The sequence below is a fragment of the Paroedura picta genome, chromosome 9 (genome assembly GCF_049243985.1).
Source record: "Paroedura picta isolate Pp20150507F chromosome 9, Ppicta_v3.0, whole genome shotgun sequence".
NCBI classification, from domain to species: Eukaryota; Metazoa; Chordata; class Lepidosauria; order Squamata; family Gekkonidae; genus Paroedura; species Paroedura picta.
In genome coordinates, this window is record NC_135377.1 from 4,614,078 (window position 1) to 4,628,948 (window position 14,871).

General features: G+C 43.9%; 1 protein-coding gene across 9 annotated transcripts in view; it reads left to right on the plus strand.

The window, feature by feature from the left end:
• PTK2 (protein tyrosine kinase 2) overlaps positions 1–14,871 on the plus strand; it is a 248,292-nt gene that overhangs the window by 35,435 nt on the left and 197,986 nt on the right. The window contains exon 1 of one of the 9 annotated variants that reach the window (XM_077351400.1): positions 13,185–13,367. The exons of the other annotated variants lie outside the window; for them this stretch is intronic. Within the exon in view, the coding sequence (XP_077207515.1) occupies positions 13,349–13,367 (19 nt within the window). The 5' untranslated portion in view covers positions 13,185–13,348. Of the gene's footprint in view, positions 1–13,184; positions 13,368–14,871 lie in introns of those variants that run through there. 9 annotated transcript variants of the gene reach the window in all.

Below are 14,871 nucleotides of genomic sequence, written 5' to 3' on the forward strand. Positions count from 1 at the left end.
GTTAGAAACTATGTCTGTATATATATGTATCCACAGACTCATCAGTCTAGAGTGACTAGGTATTGTGTCTTGCTGTTGCATTTGAGCAGAAAATAACCCCAAGCTTTTGTCATGATTTGGGAATACCCTAGATATCTTTTGTTGAAATGCTCTACCTAAGTGTTAAAAGCTCTGAGTTGAGAGAGGGGGACCACTGATGGATCTCTAAGTGTAATGCTGTGAATGAAGATAACTGAAAGATGTTATTTTAAGAGCCTGGGAGTCAGCTTTGTTGGCAGCTACTGCCAACAATAGCAGGAGGTTGCCTGATACTGAATTTCTACCCTGCCTGCCATTCTACAAAGAGAACACATCCATAACAAAAACTGGGTTCTTTTCACTCTGGCTTGTTTTATGCATTGTTCCAATATACACTAGGATGTTGTCTTATTGGGGTCAGTTTACAGGTTTAGGAAGAGGGAAGGAAGAAGAAGAAGAGTTGGTTCTTATATGCTGTTTTTCTCTACTCGAAGGAGTCTCAAAGTGGCTTACATTCGCCTTCCCTTCCTCTTCCCCACAACAGACACCCTGTGGGGTGGGTGAGGCTGAGAGAGCCCTGATATCACTGCTCGGTCAGAACAGCTTTATCAGTGCTGTGGCAATCCCAACGTCACCCATCTGGTTGCATGTGGGGGAGTGGGGAATCAAACCCGGCTCGCCAGATTAGAAATCCACACTCCTAACCGCTACACCAAGCTGGCTCTGTGAGTTACTGGCTGAACACCTTCTTTGTGCCCAGAGCTAGATAGCCCCGGCTAACCCAATCTTGTCAGATCTCAGAAGCTCAACAGGGTTGGCCTTTAGATGGGAATCCTCCGAGGAAGACTAGCATCGTGATGCGGAGGCAGGCAATGCCAAGCTGCCACTGAACGTCTCTTGCCTTGGAAACCCCATGGTGGCCTAGCTCAACTTTTTTACCACCGAGAAACCCCTGAAACATTCTTCAGGCTTCAAGAAACCCCAGAAGTGGCCTGATGGTGCAGAATACTGTTGGGAAGCATAGCTGTGCATATGTACACCCGGGGCCCCACCCCTTTCAGGCCCATCGTTGGCCATTTTGGAGGCGGGTTGGGTTGACATGACCATATATGGTGATATCATCTGATAAGTGTTTACATGTGTGTATTTACACTAATTAATTATCTAATTAATTAACCAACTCCCACCCATTCGGGAAACCCTTCCAGGGCCATCAAGATAGGCCAGGTTTTCATGAAACTCTGGTTGAAAAAGCCTGCCCTGGGGGATTGCCATAATTCTGCTGTGACTTGACAGCAACAACAACTAATCTGCTTTGTGAGCAGAAATTTGTAGCTTTTATTCTTGGATTCCCCAGTTGAGGGATCTCTGGATTGGAGATGGTCACTCGCATGGCTGGCTTAGGTAGAAGGGTATCTGTATGTAGTCTTCCAACCCAGTTTTTATTAGTATGAAGCAGGCTAGGAGTTTGTGGCTGATGGTGGTGCTTTTAGTAAATAATTTTTAATAATTAAAAAAAAAACTCCAATGGGTTATTGTTACTGCTGCAGGGTTTAGGCTTATGTAGAAGGAGAACAATTTGAACAATTTAATATAAGCAGCAAGAAGATAAGGAATTGATCAAATTAATTTTGGGATGTTTCTTATATGTTCCTGAATATTCATCATTGCATCACGAATACGATTGTTGCTTGCTCTGAATATGAGAGGCAGAAGGGGGAGAAACATAGACACGTAGTCTTCTTGGGAGGAATCTATATCTGGCAGAACAAAGCTAGGAATTCAGGAGATGCTGAAGTTTTGTGTTTTCTTCATTGTCTCCAACAGGTAGAGGCGATAGGATTTCCTAAGGATAAGCACTTTTTTAATGAAAGACTAAAACGTTTCTCTGGTAATTGTTAAAGTTTTCTAGCTTCACCCTATTCCCTCTTATCATTAAAGGTGTGTAAATTGTTTTTGAAGCAAGGGTGTGTTTTGAAGTTTGCCTGCTATGAAATTTGAGCGCTCCCGAGTGTTTAGAGATTTGACATAAAGAAACAGACACACCCCCGGAGCGGCAGACATAGCTCCAAGCAGCCCTTTCAAGAAGGGAATCAAACGTAGCTTTCTGTTCAAGGATAATTTGCTTTGCAAGGGCAAATGCAGGTTCTTGGATTTCTGAACTGTGCAAGTAATGGTATGTATTCATATGATCTATGAATTAATTGGAGGGAGGTTGATGGATAAATACTGGAATTCTAGAAAACAAATGGTTACCAAAGGTACTGGGAAGGAGGATGTCATGGTATAGCCCAGTCGTCAGATCTCGGAAGCTAAGCGGGGTCGGTACACATGAAGCTGCCTTATGCTGAATCACACCCTTGGTCCATCAAAGTCAGTCTTGTCTACTTAGACCAGCAGTCTAAGTAGACTCCAGGGTCTCATGTGGAGGTCTATCCCTTAACCTCTCATCTTATCCTTTTAACTGGAGATGCCAGGTATTGAAACTGGGACCTTATGCATGCCAAGCAAATGTTCTTCCAGTGAACCTGAGCCCTTATTTTGGATGGGGATTACCAAGGAGGATGTTTGCGGGGGTTGCTGTAAGTCAGCTGTAACCTGACAGTACTTTGTACACACACACGCACCCACACCCTCTAAATGTACTACAGGTTTTGCTTGTTTTTGTATCCTGTTGGATTTGGGTTAGAAGCATATAGAATAGTACTTGGTTCTGACTATTCCTATAATGAGAGTGGTTCCGTAAAGACCATGGGGTAGTAGTGAAAAGGCTGCCTGTTCATTCTGTGTGTGTGTTGTTGTGGCTTCTGTCAGGGTGCTTTTCGAGACACTAGTAATTTAAGCTTTATCCTGGGAAATGAATGATGCCTTCCAAATGTATGGCCAAAGATAGAGGGATAAATATGTGCATATGTTTGTGTGATTATTATAGTTCTTTTCAGAGGTTGGTCTGCAGTAAAACAGGAAGTCCTGCAGTAAAACAGGAGTCGAGTAGCACCTTAGAGACCAGCAAGGTTTTCAGAGTATAAGCTATAGAGCAGGGGTGGCGAAACTGTGACTCTCCAGATGTCCATGGACTAGAATTCCCATGAGCCCCTGGACATCTGGAGAGCCACAGTTTGGCGACCCCTGCTATAGCCCTATATTAGATGAGCTCTATAGTTCTATATTAGAGCCTCCTGTGGCGCAGGGTAGTAAGGCAGCCAACATACTGTCCTAAGCTCTGACCATGAGGCTGGGAGTTCGATCCCAGCAGCCGGCTCAAGGTTGACTCAGCCTTCCATCCTTCCGAGGTCGGTAAAATGAGTCCTCAGCTTGCTGCTGGGGGGTAAACGGTAATGACTGGGGAAGGCACTGGCAAACCACCCCGTATTGAGTCTGCCATGAAAACGCTGGAGGGCGTCACCCCAAGGGTCAGACATGACTCGGTGCTTGCACAGGGGATACCTTTACCTTTACCTTTATAGTTCTATATTAGATATAGCTCCCTTTATTAGATGAGACTCTTGAAAGCTTACACTCTCAAAATCTGGTTGGTATCTAAGGTGCTACTAGAATCCAAAGCTTAGAGAAATAAATTTTGTTCTATTTGGCAATTTATCAAATTTAGAAATACAAATGCTGCACCCTTTGCTAGTTCATGCTGTGCCCTGTGCTATCCTGTTCATTATTTATTTTAAACTAGGGGCCAAGCCCATTGCATTCAGGAATACAACAGGTGCTAGAATGGGGTGGTAGTGGAAGAACTCTGCGGGTGGCCTCCCCATCGGACCTGGAAAGGCTGCAGGCAGCTGTTAGGAAACTCACCGGTAGGGGCAGCTCTCATGCAACAGGGATCTGCAGCCTCCGAACCTCAGAGGGAAGTGGAAAGAGGAGGGAGTGGTCAGGGGTGGGGATGGAAAGCGATTGGCTGGCTGCTGGACATTTAGGCAAGTCAGTTGGAGGCATTCAGGGGTGGGACAGCTGCACTGAGTGGGTATTAAGCTCTGAGTGGCACTTAAGCCATGAGACACACTCCTCCTGCAAGCCCTTCCCTTATGTGGCCACCAGCATATTTGGATATCAGACTTTATTAAATGCTGAAAACACTAAGCTGTTTAATAAACTATTATCGAATGTAACATATTGGCTGTTGTCAGACTTGTTTATATTTAAGCAACAGTCATGTCTTTGAAAGTATGTTGTGTACATTTGATTATGCCCAGAAATTACTGATATTGTAGATTCTCACGTTAGATGCTACGTATTTTGAGTGCAGCAAATCTAGTCTTAAAAAGTATTTCATGCTTTCTAAAAGTGAAAACACTTCATAGAAGGCTCCCCACCTCATTGCTCCCGAGGAAAAGAAGTCATTGGGAAAAACTGTCCTTCCACCTGTACTCCCATCCCTTCACATGTCCAGTTGTGTCCATTAGGAGTACTCCTCTTTGAAGTAAGACCTCCTCTCTTCTTCATGATGTTATCAAACCATTTGAGGGAAGATAAGGGCTGATATTACAGCGGTGCGGTTGTTCCATAGGAATATTCTAACAGTTTCTATTACATTCTGTATGAAAATGATAAGTCTGTTCCAATATCCCCATTTGTTTAATGTTATGTCAGAGCTTGGCTCTTAAAACACGAAGAAATATCTAATTTTAGCACACTGTGGTATTGACTTGCCTCAGAGATATGGATTTTTACGGTTGCTCGGTCTTAAATTGGCTCATTCAGAATCCGTGGCTGATACAGACATTTGAAATGTACTTCTTAATGGCATAATGAACTGCATTCAGATGTTTTCCAGTCTATATTTTGAACTGGTGATCAAAGTAGAAAGTGCTTCAGAGTTCTCTGATGAAAGCGAAAGTCAATAAGATAAGGAGGTAGCATGAATGCCGTAAACACGTTAGACTCAAGAAATGGTAGGCTGGAAGCATCCTTATCCATTGTTGTTCCTCTATATCAGTGATTCCCAAAGTGGGCGCTACCGCCCCCTGGTGGGGGCTGCAGTGATCCAGGGGGGCGGTGATGGGCTAAGATTTGACTAAGAATGACCTCTTTCTGTTTAATTGCTGTTAAAATTTTAAAAAGAAATTAATTTCCAGGGGATGCTGAGTAATATTTTTTCTGGAAAGCGGGCAGTAAGCCAGATAAGTTTGGGAACCACTTCTCTATATATTTATGAAACAGCTTAGGGGGTGGGACGTTTCCGGCTGTCCAAGTTAGAATAGGGCCAATCAGGGTGCAGCCAGCTTTGCGCTGATTAGCCCTGCCCCTGTAGCTCCCGCCCTCCGACCCTGGACTCTAGCCTCTTTGCTCTCAGATGCCTCTGTGCCTGGAGCCAGCATCAGGTAAGGGGAGAGGGCAAAGGGTCATGGTGGAGGGCCTCCCAACAAGGGCCTCTTGGCCTGCTAGGCTGGGCCTGCTGACGAGGGCCTCCCGGCCTGCTGATTGCTCGTTAAGGACTGCTAAGGAGTTGACTAGCTGACTGCTAAGGAGCTCTGTCCCAGCCCTGCTAACGAGCTGCCCAGCCCCCACCCGCCCCACTTGATCTGGCCGCCTAAGGCCACCTTAAGCGGCCTGGCCAGGGGAGGGGACCCTTTCCAGGCCCATTCTTAGGAACGGGCTTTGAAGCTAGTTTTGACTACAATGCATAAAAGTTGATCTCGTGGAAACTTAAATTACTTAAAAGTGGAAGGAAACAACAGGAAGATATGATTGCATAGCTGTCCTCTTATTCCTTGTATACGTCATGAGGAACGTGATGTTATTTTGTTTGACTGCTCCAGCCATTTCTTGGACAAAATCCATGTAAGGCTGACATTTGGAGTGGCTGGTTAGCAGATGGTTGGGATGTGTGGGAGCATGTCTGGTGGTCTAATTGCCTTGTAGGTTTTCATGTGAAGAGTTTTTTTCTCTTGCCAGGAAAATGTTATCACAAGCAACCTGAGGTCATAATTATCCTTCCTAAATTGTACCCTGTCTTGTTTCAAAGAGACAATGGAATTATTGCAAGGTTGCAGTCATTTTATTTTGGGTTGGCCATTTCGTGGTGGCAGTCGTAGTTTAGGTCAAGGCATTGATTATACTGGACTTGCTCAACATCATGGGGGGAAATTACTGTATATTTTTTTTTACTAATGATCACCACTAGAGAAATTTAAGATGTAAAAAGTTTAGCTTTGGCAGCTGATGTAGATTGGCCAGTGTTCTCAGCTAAACAGCAGCAAAAAAATGTATAACAGAGTTTGCCCACCAAAGATTGTTCTTCCATCTGTTCAATATTTGAAAAAGCCAGGGACTTTTTGCATCCAATTTTGTGGAGTCCTAAGCATCCTTAGTAACATGTTGAGAGAGAAGGTAGAATGAAGATGTCTGGCTAAATTAACTGTATAGTTGCTTCATAATCCTGCTGATTCAAGAAGCACACAGAGAAGGTTTAAAGTTTAGTATGATTTTATTTGTGTTTGGCATAAATCTCATCAGGATTGGGGGCAAATGCTTGCAGCTTGAGCTTTTCCTTAACATTGTACTTGAGTGCTTTAGATCAGTGGTCCCCAACCCGCGGCCCGCGGCCCGGTGCCGGGCCGCGAAGGCCTTGGCGCCGGGCCATGGCTCCCTCTCCCCGCCCCCCCCGCAGTAAAAAACTTCCCAGGCCGCAAGCTTGCGGCTCGGGAAGCTTCTTACTGCGGGAGGTGGGGGGGGAGAGGGAATAAGGACCTCGCCTGCGCATCGCGCATGCGTGGCATGCACGGCATGCACGGCATGCGCGGGCGGTCAGTTGCCCTGCCGGTCCCCAGACTCAAAAAAGTTGGGGACCACTGCTTTAGATTGCTGCCATGCCAAATGGAGCTGGTCTTAGAAATCAAACACTATTCTTTCCACTGCTGAATGTATTTTGCATCTGAGCCCCTCTGTTAATTTTAATTCAGGTTTCTCATTCTCTATACTCAGTACAGGAGAAAACAAGCGTACATTCATATATATGAAATAAAAGAAATGGTCAAGCATTTTCTGTATTTATTTTACCACCAAATATTTAATCACATCACAACTAAATATATACCTCTGTAACTTTACTACCCATTTGGGAATGCCTCAGAGTTATGGAAGACAGCATTTAGAAAGCGGTATTCACGCCCTGTTTGCAGGGCGCACTCAGCTGGCAGGAAGTCTCCTTGAACCAAATGGTTTTTGCTTTTGGGTAAACACGGATATAAGATTGCACTTGCAAGGAAATTTGTAAAAATGTTTTTCCCATGAAAAAGCATGGCTTGGTAAGGGACCAGCCATTCTCTTATTGCGTCTGGTTCTTATGAACTGCGTCAGGAAAGATGGTTGAAAATGATGCTTATGTAGGGTGCATGCCAAAAGGCCACAGAGGGTAATTCAAGTAAGTCATGGTCTTCAGCCAGGGACTCCTCTTCAAATGCGACATGGACGCTAAGGCTGGCTGTTTCAACAGTCCCATCCTATTGTGCATTTGGGCATCCTCCTCTGGGCATTAGGCATATTTCCAAGTATGCAGTGCACAAAGACTGTCCAGATGGCAAGGAGTCTGCCATAGCAGGCACTTTGGCAAAATGTGGCTAGGTGAGGTAGTAACATTTACAGACCTCTGGAGCCAGATATGATTGTAAAGCTAGGTTAATTAGAAACATTGCTGAAAGCCTTAATTAGGGTATGTTTATATTTTTGTTATTGAGCAGGAATATATAGAAAGAAAGCAAGGGGAAAATTTGTGTTTTTAAAAAGAAAACTTTGATATAAAAATGGCTGGTGTACATAGCCTTTAAAACCTGTCTTGTGCTTGTTTGTTATTAAAATTTGTTCTCGGGGAAAATGCTACAGCTTGGGTTGACTGGCCTCAGATCATTTAACCACAAGTCTCAGTAAAACTCAAAGAGAGGGCTTTTAAAAATTGCAGCTGAACTTACCACCTCTAGCTCTTGAGGAATACTAATTAGTATTAGCCATAAGATGCTGCCTTCCTTGGTCACCTTCCATCCAGATACTAAGTTGACCCTACTTACCTTCTTAGCTCTGAGAACTTCGGGTTGGGCTAGGCAGGTGGGTCACCAAAGCCAAGGGCTATTTTTGATGTTAGAATCACCATAGTTCATATTGCAATCACAAAAGAAGGAGAGTTGAAATCATGGTGGATAGAGAGAACTGGTATATGTGAAAATCAGATTCGGAAACTCATAATGGTGGAGCTTCTGTTTTTAGGATTTATTTTGGATTGATACGGCGCTATAAATGAGCTGCTACTTTTAATGAGTTCGTCATAAACAGAGTCAGATTTGGTTGTGCGTGATGGGGGAGAGTTCTGGCATTAATATTGATGTTCAACTAGATGTAATAACCTTTTCAGTGTGTGATACACTGCAGTCTATCTTTTTGTCTATCCAGATATGGACAAATAAAATCTATTTTACATAAGAAAAAATGTTCTAGTGATGAAGGTCTGAGAACGTGAGGGCTTATGGCTTTACATTAATGTTGAAATGGAGTGTTTGCATAGATAAGTCATCTATCCCCTCTGGCTTTCTAACAAACTTACCCAGAAAGTGGGTCAGGAAGTTGGTTGGAGGCTGCGTCCTACTGACTGCAGTTATCTATCTATTCCAGCCTTTCTCCAACTTTTTACCATTGAGAAACCCCTGAAACATTCTTCAGGCTTTGAGAAACCCCAGAAGTGGCACAATCATGCAGAACATGGTTAGGAAGCATAGTTGTGTACACGTCCACATGGGACCCCTCCCCTTCCCACCCCTTCCAGGTTTATCATTGGCTATTTGTTAAATTATTTTGAAATAATATTAACTCCCACCAATTCGAGAAACCCTTCCGCGGCTGCCAAGAAACCTCAGGGTTTTACAAAGCCGTAGTTGAGAAAGCCTGATTTATTTGATGCATTTTTATTCTGTCCTTCTATGAAACAGCTCAGGGTCATTTTGTATCCTGGGAAGAACCCTGTGAGGTAGGCTAGGGAATGACTGATAAAACTGTTCTGACTGGGCAGGAATATGAGGGCTCTCTCAGCCTCACCCACCTCACAGGGTGTCTGTTGTGGGGTAAGGAAAGGGAAGGTGACTATAAGTCATTTTGAGCCTCCTTCGGGTAGAGAAAAGCGGCATATAAAAACCAACTCTTCTTCCTCTTCCTCTTCCTCTTCCTCTTCCTCTTCCTCTTCCTCTTCCTCTTCCTCTTCCTCTTCCTCTTCCTCTTCCTCTTCCTCTTCCTCTTCCTCTTCCTCTTCCTCTTCCTCTTCCTCTTCTATATAACCTAGTGAGTAGGCAAGTAGGGATTTGAACCCTGATCTCCTTGGTCATTGTCCAACACTGACCATTATACCCTTTTGGCTCTCTCATCCATCCCTTCACCTCAGTTTTGTTCTGTCATTGTGCACTGCAGGCAGAACTCCAGCGGAAAGTTTTTGTTTTGATGTAATTTTGCCCATGCTGGCTACAAGCCAGGGCCACAATTCATCACAGCATGTGTCTGGTAGAGCTTTATTTCTGAACCAGATTTCCCCTTCCCACCTTGATGATTTCTGTGGACAAGCAAGCACATGCTTCCCAAGGCTGCATCATGATGTCTTTGAAAACACTTGCTAAGATCATGATCAGCAAGAGCACAGGAAGAGTTTCAGAGCCCAGTGATCTGATTCTACATTTGCCACCTAAGATGCAGGAGTAGAAAAGAATGAGAGTCCAGCAGCACCTTTGTCAAAAATTTGTGTTGGAGTATGAGTTTTTATGAACCGGTACCGGGCCATGGCTCCTCCTCATCCTCCTCCCTGGCTGCTGCCTCGGGGGCTGCCCTGCCACTCTGCTGCCGGCTTACCTTCAGTGCTCTCCAGCGGCCGCCATGGCTGTTGCTCCCCCTCGGCGTGGCACTGTGCAGCTGCTGCTGGCAGCGCCCCCCCAGCGGGAGGCGGGAAGTCAGGGGCACTGGCGGGAAAGCAAGCGGAGCAGGGGATCAGGTGGCGGTGACGTCCCTTGGCAAAAGACTAACCCTGCCCCCCCCCCTCCCGGGCCTCAGTAAAATTGTCAAGCATTGTCCGGTCTCTGGTGATAAAAAGGTTGGGTTAGTCATGGCTGCCCATCTCGATCTAAAATGCAGTAGGTACTATTATATAAATTAACGTATGGAATTGCTGATTCTCCTTAGCATTTCTACCTTACGTCTAGTAAGATGAAAGTTTTTCTCGAATGAGTTATGAGGAGTTTAGTAATTGGGCAGAAAAGCTTTTTCTGTATTTGCTCTGGTTCGGCCTCACTCGGAGTCCTGTGTTCAGTTTTGGGCACCCCAGTTGAAGAGGGATGTAGACAAACTGGAGGGTGTCCAGAGGAGAGCAACAAAGATGGTGAGGGGTTTGGAGACCAAGACGTATGAGGAAAGGTTGGGGGAACTTGGTCTGTTTAGCCTTGAGACGACTGAGAGGGGATCTGATGACCATCTTCAAGTATTTAAAAGGCTGCCATATAGAGGATGGAGCAGAGTTGTTCCCTCTTGCTCCAGAGGGACGGACCAGAACCAATGGGATGAAATTAATTCAAAATCTCAACATTTGGAAGAAGTTCCTGATAGAGTGGTTTCTCAATGGAACAGGCTTCTGGAACTGGCTTCCTCAGGAGGTGGTGGGTTCTCCATCTTTGGAGATTTTTAAACAGAGGCTGGATAGCCATCTGACGGAGAGTCTGATTCTGTGAAGGCTTAAGGGGGTGGCGGGTTACAGTGGATGGATAGGGTTGTGAGTGTCCTGCATAGTGCAGGGGGTTGGACTAGATGACCCATGAAGTCTCTTCCAACTCTGTTAATCTGTGATTCTGTGAGCACAAGTGGATATTTTTGGGTGGAGCAGCTTGCTTTTCTTACCATTCTAGTCAAGTCAAACTTTATTGCACTAGGCCATAGGCCATTGCAAGATCAGATACAATAAAATTATTAAAAAACAAACAGTCCTACCATTCTAAAATGTTGTTCCTTTAGAAATGAGCCCGTTCTGAAATTGTTTAGGACTTATTCCTTTGGCTGACATCATCTGTCACATACTGTGGGGCTCTTGATTGATGGTATGAATATGTGCATGCATCTACCTATGGCTTGCTCAGATATTGCCAAATCCACAGAAACAGTGTACTTTGTCATCACCCCCATTACCGCTGACTGCTTCTCACATGTTCTTGATCATTCACGGGTTGTGGTGTCTAATTAAAGGGCTTCCCCCAAATCACTCTCAGATAGAGAAGACAAATAGCACTCCTTCCACTAATTAAGTTTTGGAGCAATCCCCTGGGAAGTTCTCTTATAGAGGCCACACTGATGAGGAAACAGCTCAAATTTATCATGCTGGAAATAGAGACTGGGGCGTTCCTCAGTATATGGGATATTTCTTCCTTCCCATTTATCAGTAAAGTTTTGTCTCATATCATGATACGCAGGTGTTCCAACATAATCTTTGGAATGGATTTAATATTATTGTTTTTTATACACCACATGTTAGCTGCCATTGTGTATTGTTTTTCTCCCCTTGCTTCGGAAACCACTGCAGAACGGCTGCTTGCACTAGAACTCTAGAACACTCTAGAACTCGGGGAGAAAACTACTAGAGGTTTGACAAGATTTTGTGTGAGCAGAACTGAACTGAGACAGGCAGATCCAAGGTGAGGAACAAATAACTGCATGTCCTGCACATAAATTAAGAAGAGGAGGAGGAAGAGTTGGTTCTTATATGCTGCTTTTCTCTACCCGAAGGAGTCTCAAAGCAGCTTACAGTCACCTTCCCTTTCCTCTCTCCACAACAGACACCCTGTGAAGTGGGTGAGGCTGAGAGAGCCCTGATATCTCTGCTTGGTCAGAACAGCTTTATCAGTGCTGTGGCGAGCCCAAGGTCACCAAGCTGGTTGCATGTGGGGGAGCGCGGAATCAAACCCGGCTTGCCAAATTAGAAGTCTGCACTCATAACCACTACACCAAACTGGAAATGTATGAAACTGGATACAAAACCTGAAGATCTGCTAAAACAATTTGCCTCCAGCTCCTCTCCAGAATACTGCAAGCAATTTAAAAATGTGAAATGTGAAATTAATAAAATATGCTTCAAAGCTGAATTTTCTTTTTCATTTAAAATCCTTGGATGCACCCACTACTAGGTAAAACCACAAATCAGTCACTTTAGCGTTAAAACTGGCTCATAAGTACTACTAAAAGGAGGCTCTTCTGTGGTCACACCCACCCACCATTTTTTATGTGGATAATAAAAGAATCTGGCATCTTCCATTTACGTTTGTTTGAATTTAGTATAAACAGAAATGTGAAGTACCTGCTAGACGGAGTGGTGTTGTATGTGTTTATTAAATGCCACTTTAAAATTCTGTATACTGGCATGAATCTAGGAATTAAATCCCAAGATGGAAGGTGAAGGTGGCGTGCATAAAGAGGTTTGTCACCTTAAGGAACTGAGGATTGATAGTTCAGTGCTTCCACTTATGTCACAACGAATAAAGACAGCCGAACATTGTATGTAGAAGGCTGTGCAAGTTCTCGGAATTACTGCTTTGATGTTTGGATTTATACTGCTCCATTTACAGTTTCAGTCACTGCATTTTTAGGTATTCCCTCTTGGTGGTTTATATATATATATATTTTGCATTATGTGTGCAAATTTGCGTTTCAGGCTCTTGATGTCTTTATGGGGCCAACAAGTTTCAAAGAGTTCTTTCTTTAAGAAGGAATGCTGTTTCTCTTAAAACGGAAAATACGGCTTTATTTGGTGCCACTTACTTCCTTGCCTAAGAAAATATTGCTAAGGGCTGCAGCTAGCCTCCAGGATGGACTTGCAGCAGTGCTTTATTGTCACTATATATATATTTTTTAAAGGCATCCGACTCAAAATGAATGTTAGCCCGTGAGGCTTTCAGGTGAACAGAAAGGGCTTTAGTAGCACACACAACAAAATATTGGGAGTGGAAGAGATTCAAAAGGCTGATTGCTGTAGCTGTTCTCCTTTTAGGATTTATTGCGGCCGCAGCCAGCTTTAGCAAAATACGTTTACCCATCTGGCAGCCTGGAATTGTCTCGTCAGCTGAAGCTAATGGACTGAGTGATGAATGCCTTTTGTTTGCGCCGCCTGACTTTTGAGTGAAAGGAGACAAAAGAAGCTCTGCCGGCTTTGCTGTCCTCTCCGATAAGCCGCTGACCAAAGGCTGCCTGCCGTTCCACGTTGTAAGAGCAGAGAGGAAAATCTTGTATGACAATTTGGGTGTTTGGATAGAAGGATGCTGAAACCCTACTGAATACACTGGATTGGAGCAGGGAAGTCTTTGTGCAAGGGTGATCCATGGACAGGCTGTACTGCGGTAAGTAGCGTAGAAGACCGCAGTTTCGGAGGGTTGTCCTGTCTGTCTGCAGGAGAAGAGCTAGATTCAAGTCTAGCAGGACCAACATGATTTTCAGGGTGCCAGTTTGCACAACTCAAAGCTCCCTCCGTCAGATACTAGTATGCACGGGGAAGCCATGCACTGATCCTGAACAGCTGTAGAATCGGTATCTTTGTCTGTGAAAGTAAACTAGAATTGCGTTAGTCATGTTTCTAGCTGGGGCCTTTGTGATCGTTCCATATAATCATCCAGGACAGACCGTTCTTCATGGTGTTCATGCATGAATTGGCAGTTTTCCCCTCTGAGGATCTTCATTCTCAACCAGAAACATCTTTAGGACAAAATTAAAATCCACTGGTTTGGACAGGGTGGTCTGAAATCTTTGCTGTTTAGTGTGGCAGATGGTGAGATATTGGCTGTGTTTGGAGATGCTCATTGATCACATTTTTTTTAAAAAGAACATCTTATTACAGTGTGGTTAGAGAAGACATAACAAGTCACGGATTGTTTTTCTTTTTAATGCATGAGCATGCTGTGGTATTTAATCAGTATTTGTTTTCCTTAGCCTTTTGTATCTTCGTGCCACAACAGCACGTTTCAACTTCATTCTTTCTTTATTTTATATTTTAAAAAATTATATCCTGCCTTTATGCCCTCGTGCAGGCCACCAAGGTGGCTAATAAATCAAAACATACACAATAAAATCACATTTGAAAACTAAGTTTGCCCTTGTGTGAAAACTATATTGTTCTTTCTGACTTAAAGGTCTTTGGGATAGAGCTGGTTGAAATCGGTCGGGAGCATTCACAAAAGTGGGAGGAGAAGTTTGGTTAGAAATCATCAGTAGGATTCATGTTCTGAGATTCGTATGTATGTATTTGTGTGTGCCAGAGTCTGTTGTTGGGTGGGGGCGGGGACAGACCTTGGGATCAGACTTCCCTTCCCTGCCCAAGACACATTGATGTAGTAAAAATAATCTGTCTCCAAAACCACTCAAAATTGCAATGTTGCTCTGGTAATCTTTTGGAAAAGGCAGCTTTCTGGATTTTTTCTGGAGTTAACTGGCAACTGCGGTTCATATAGTTCTGTTTTGCATTGTATTTGTGCAGTTACAGAATCTTGAAACTGCCATTTGAGTACATTTCACATTAAATGACATATTTTGAAGGCATTTTTTGTTTCTTTATGATGGGCGCATGTTCCTTCCTTTGAAATCATTTGTCCAGTCAGGGAAGGAAAGCTGTCATAAAAACATTGTTGGAGCAATATTGTTTAGTGGTGGGGAAGTGACAGGGAAAGTATTCAGGGGTCTTGAGAAACAAGTTTGTTTCTGATTCAAATGAGTAGCTGTGTTGGTCTGAAGTAGCACAATTTGTTTCTGGTGAGCAGACACCTGGCTTCTTGAGCTCACGTGCTCCCACCCTCTTATGCCAATGAAGATTTGCCAGTTTGAAGTCTTCTGTCAAAATCTTTTTGAACCCTA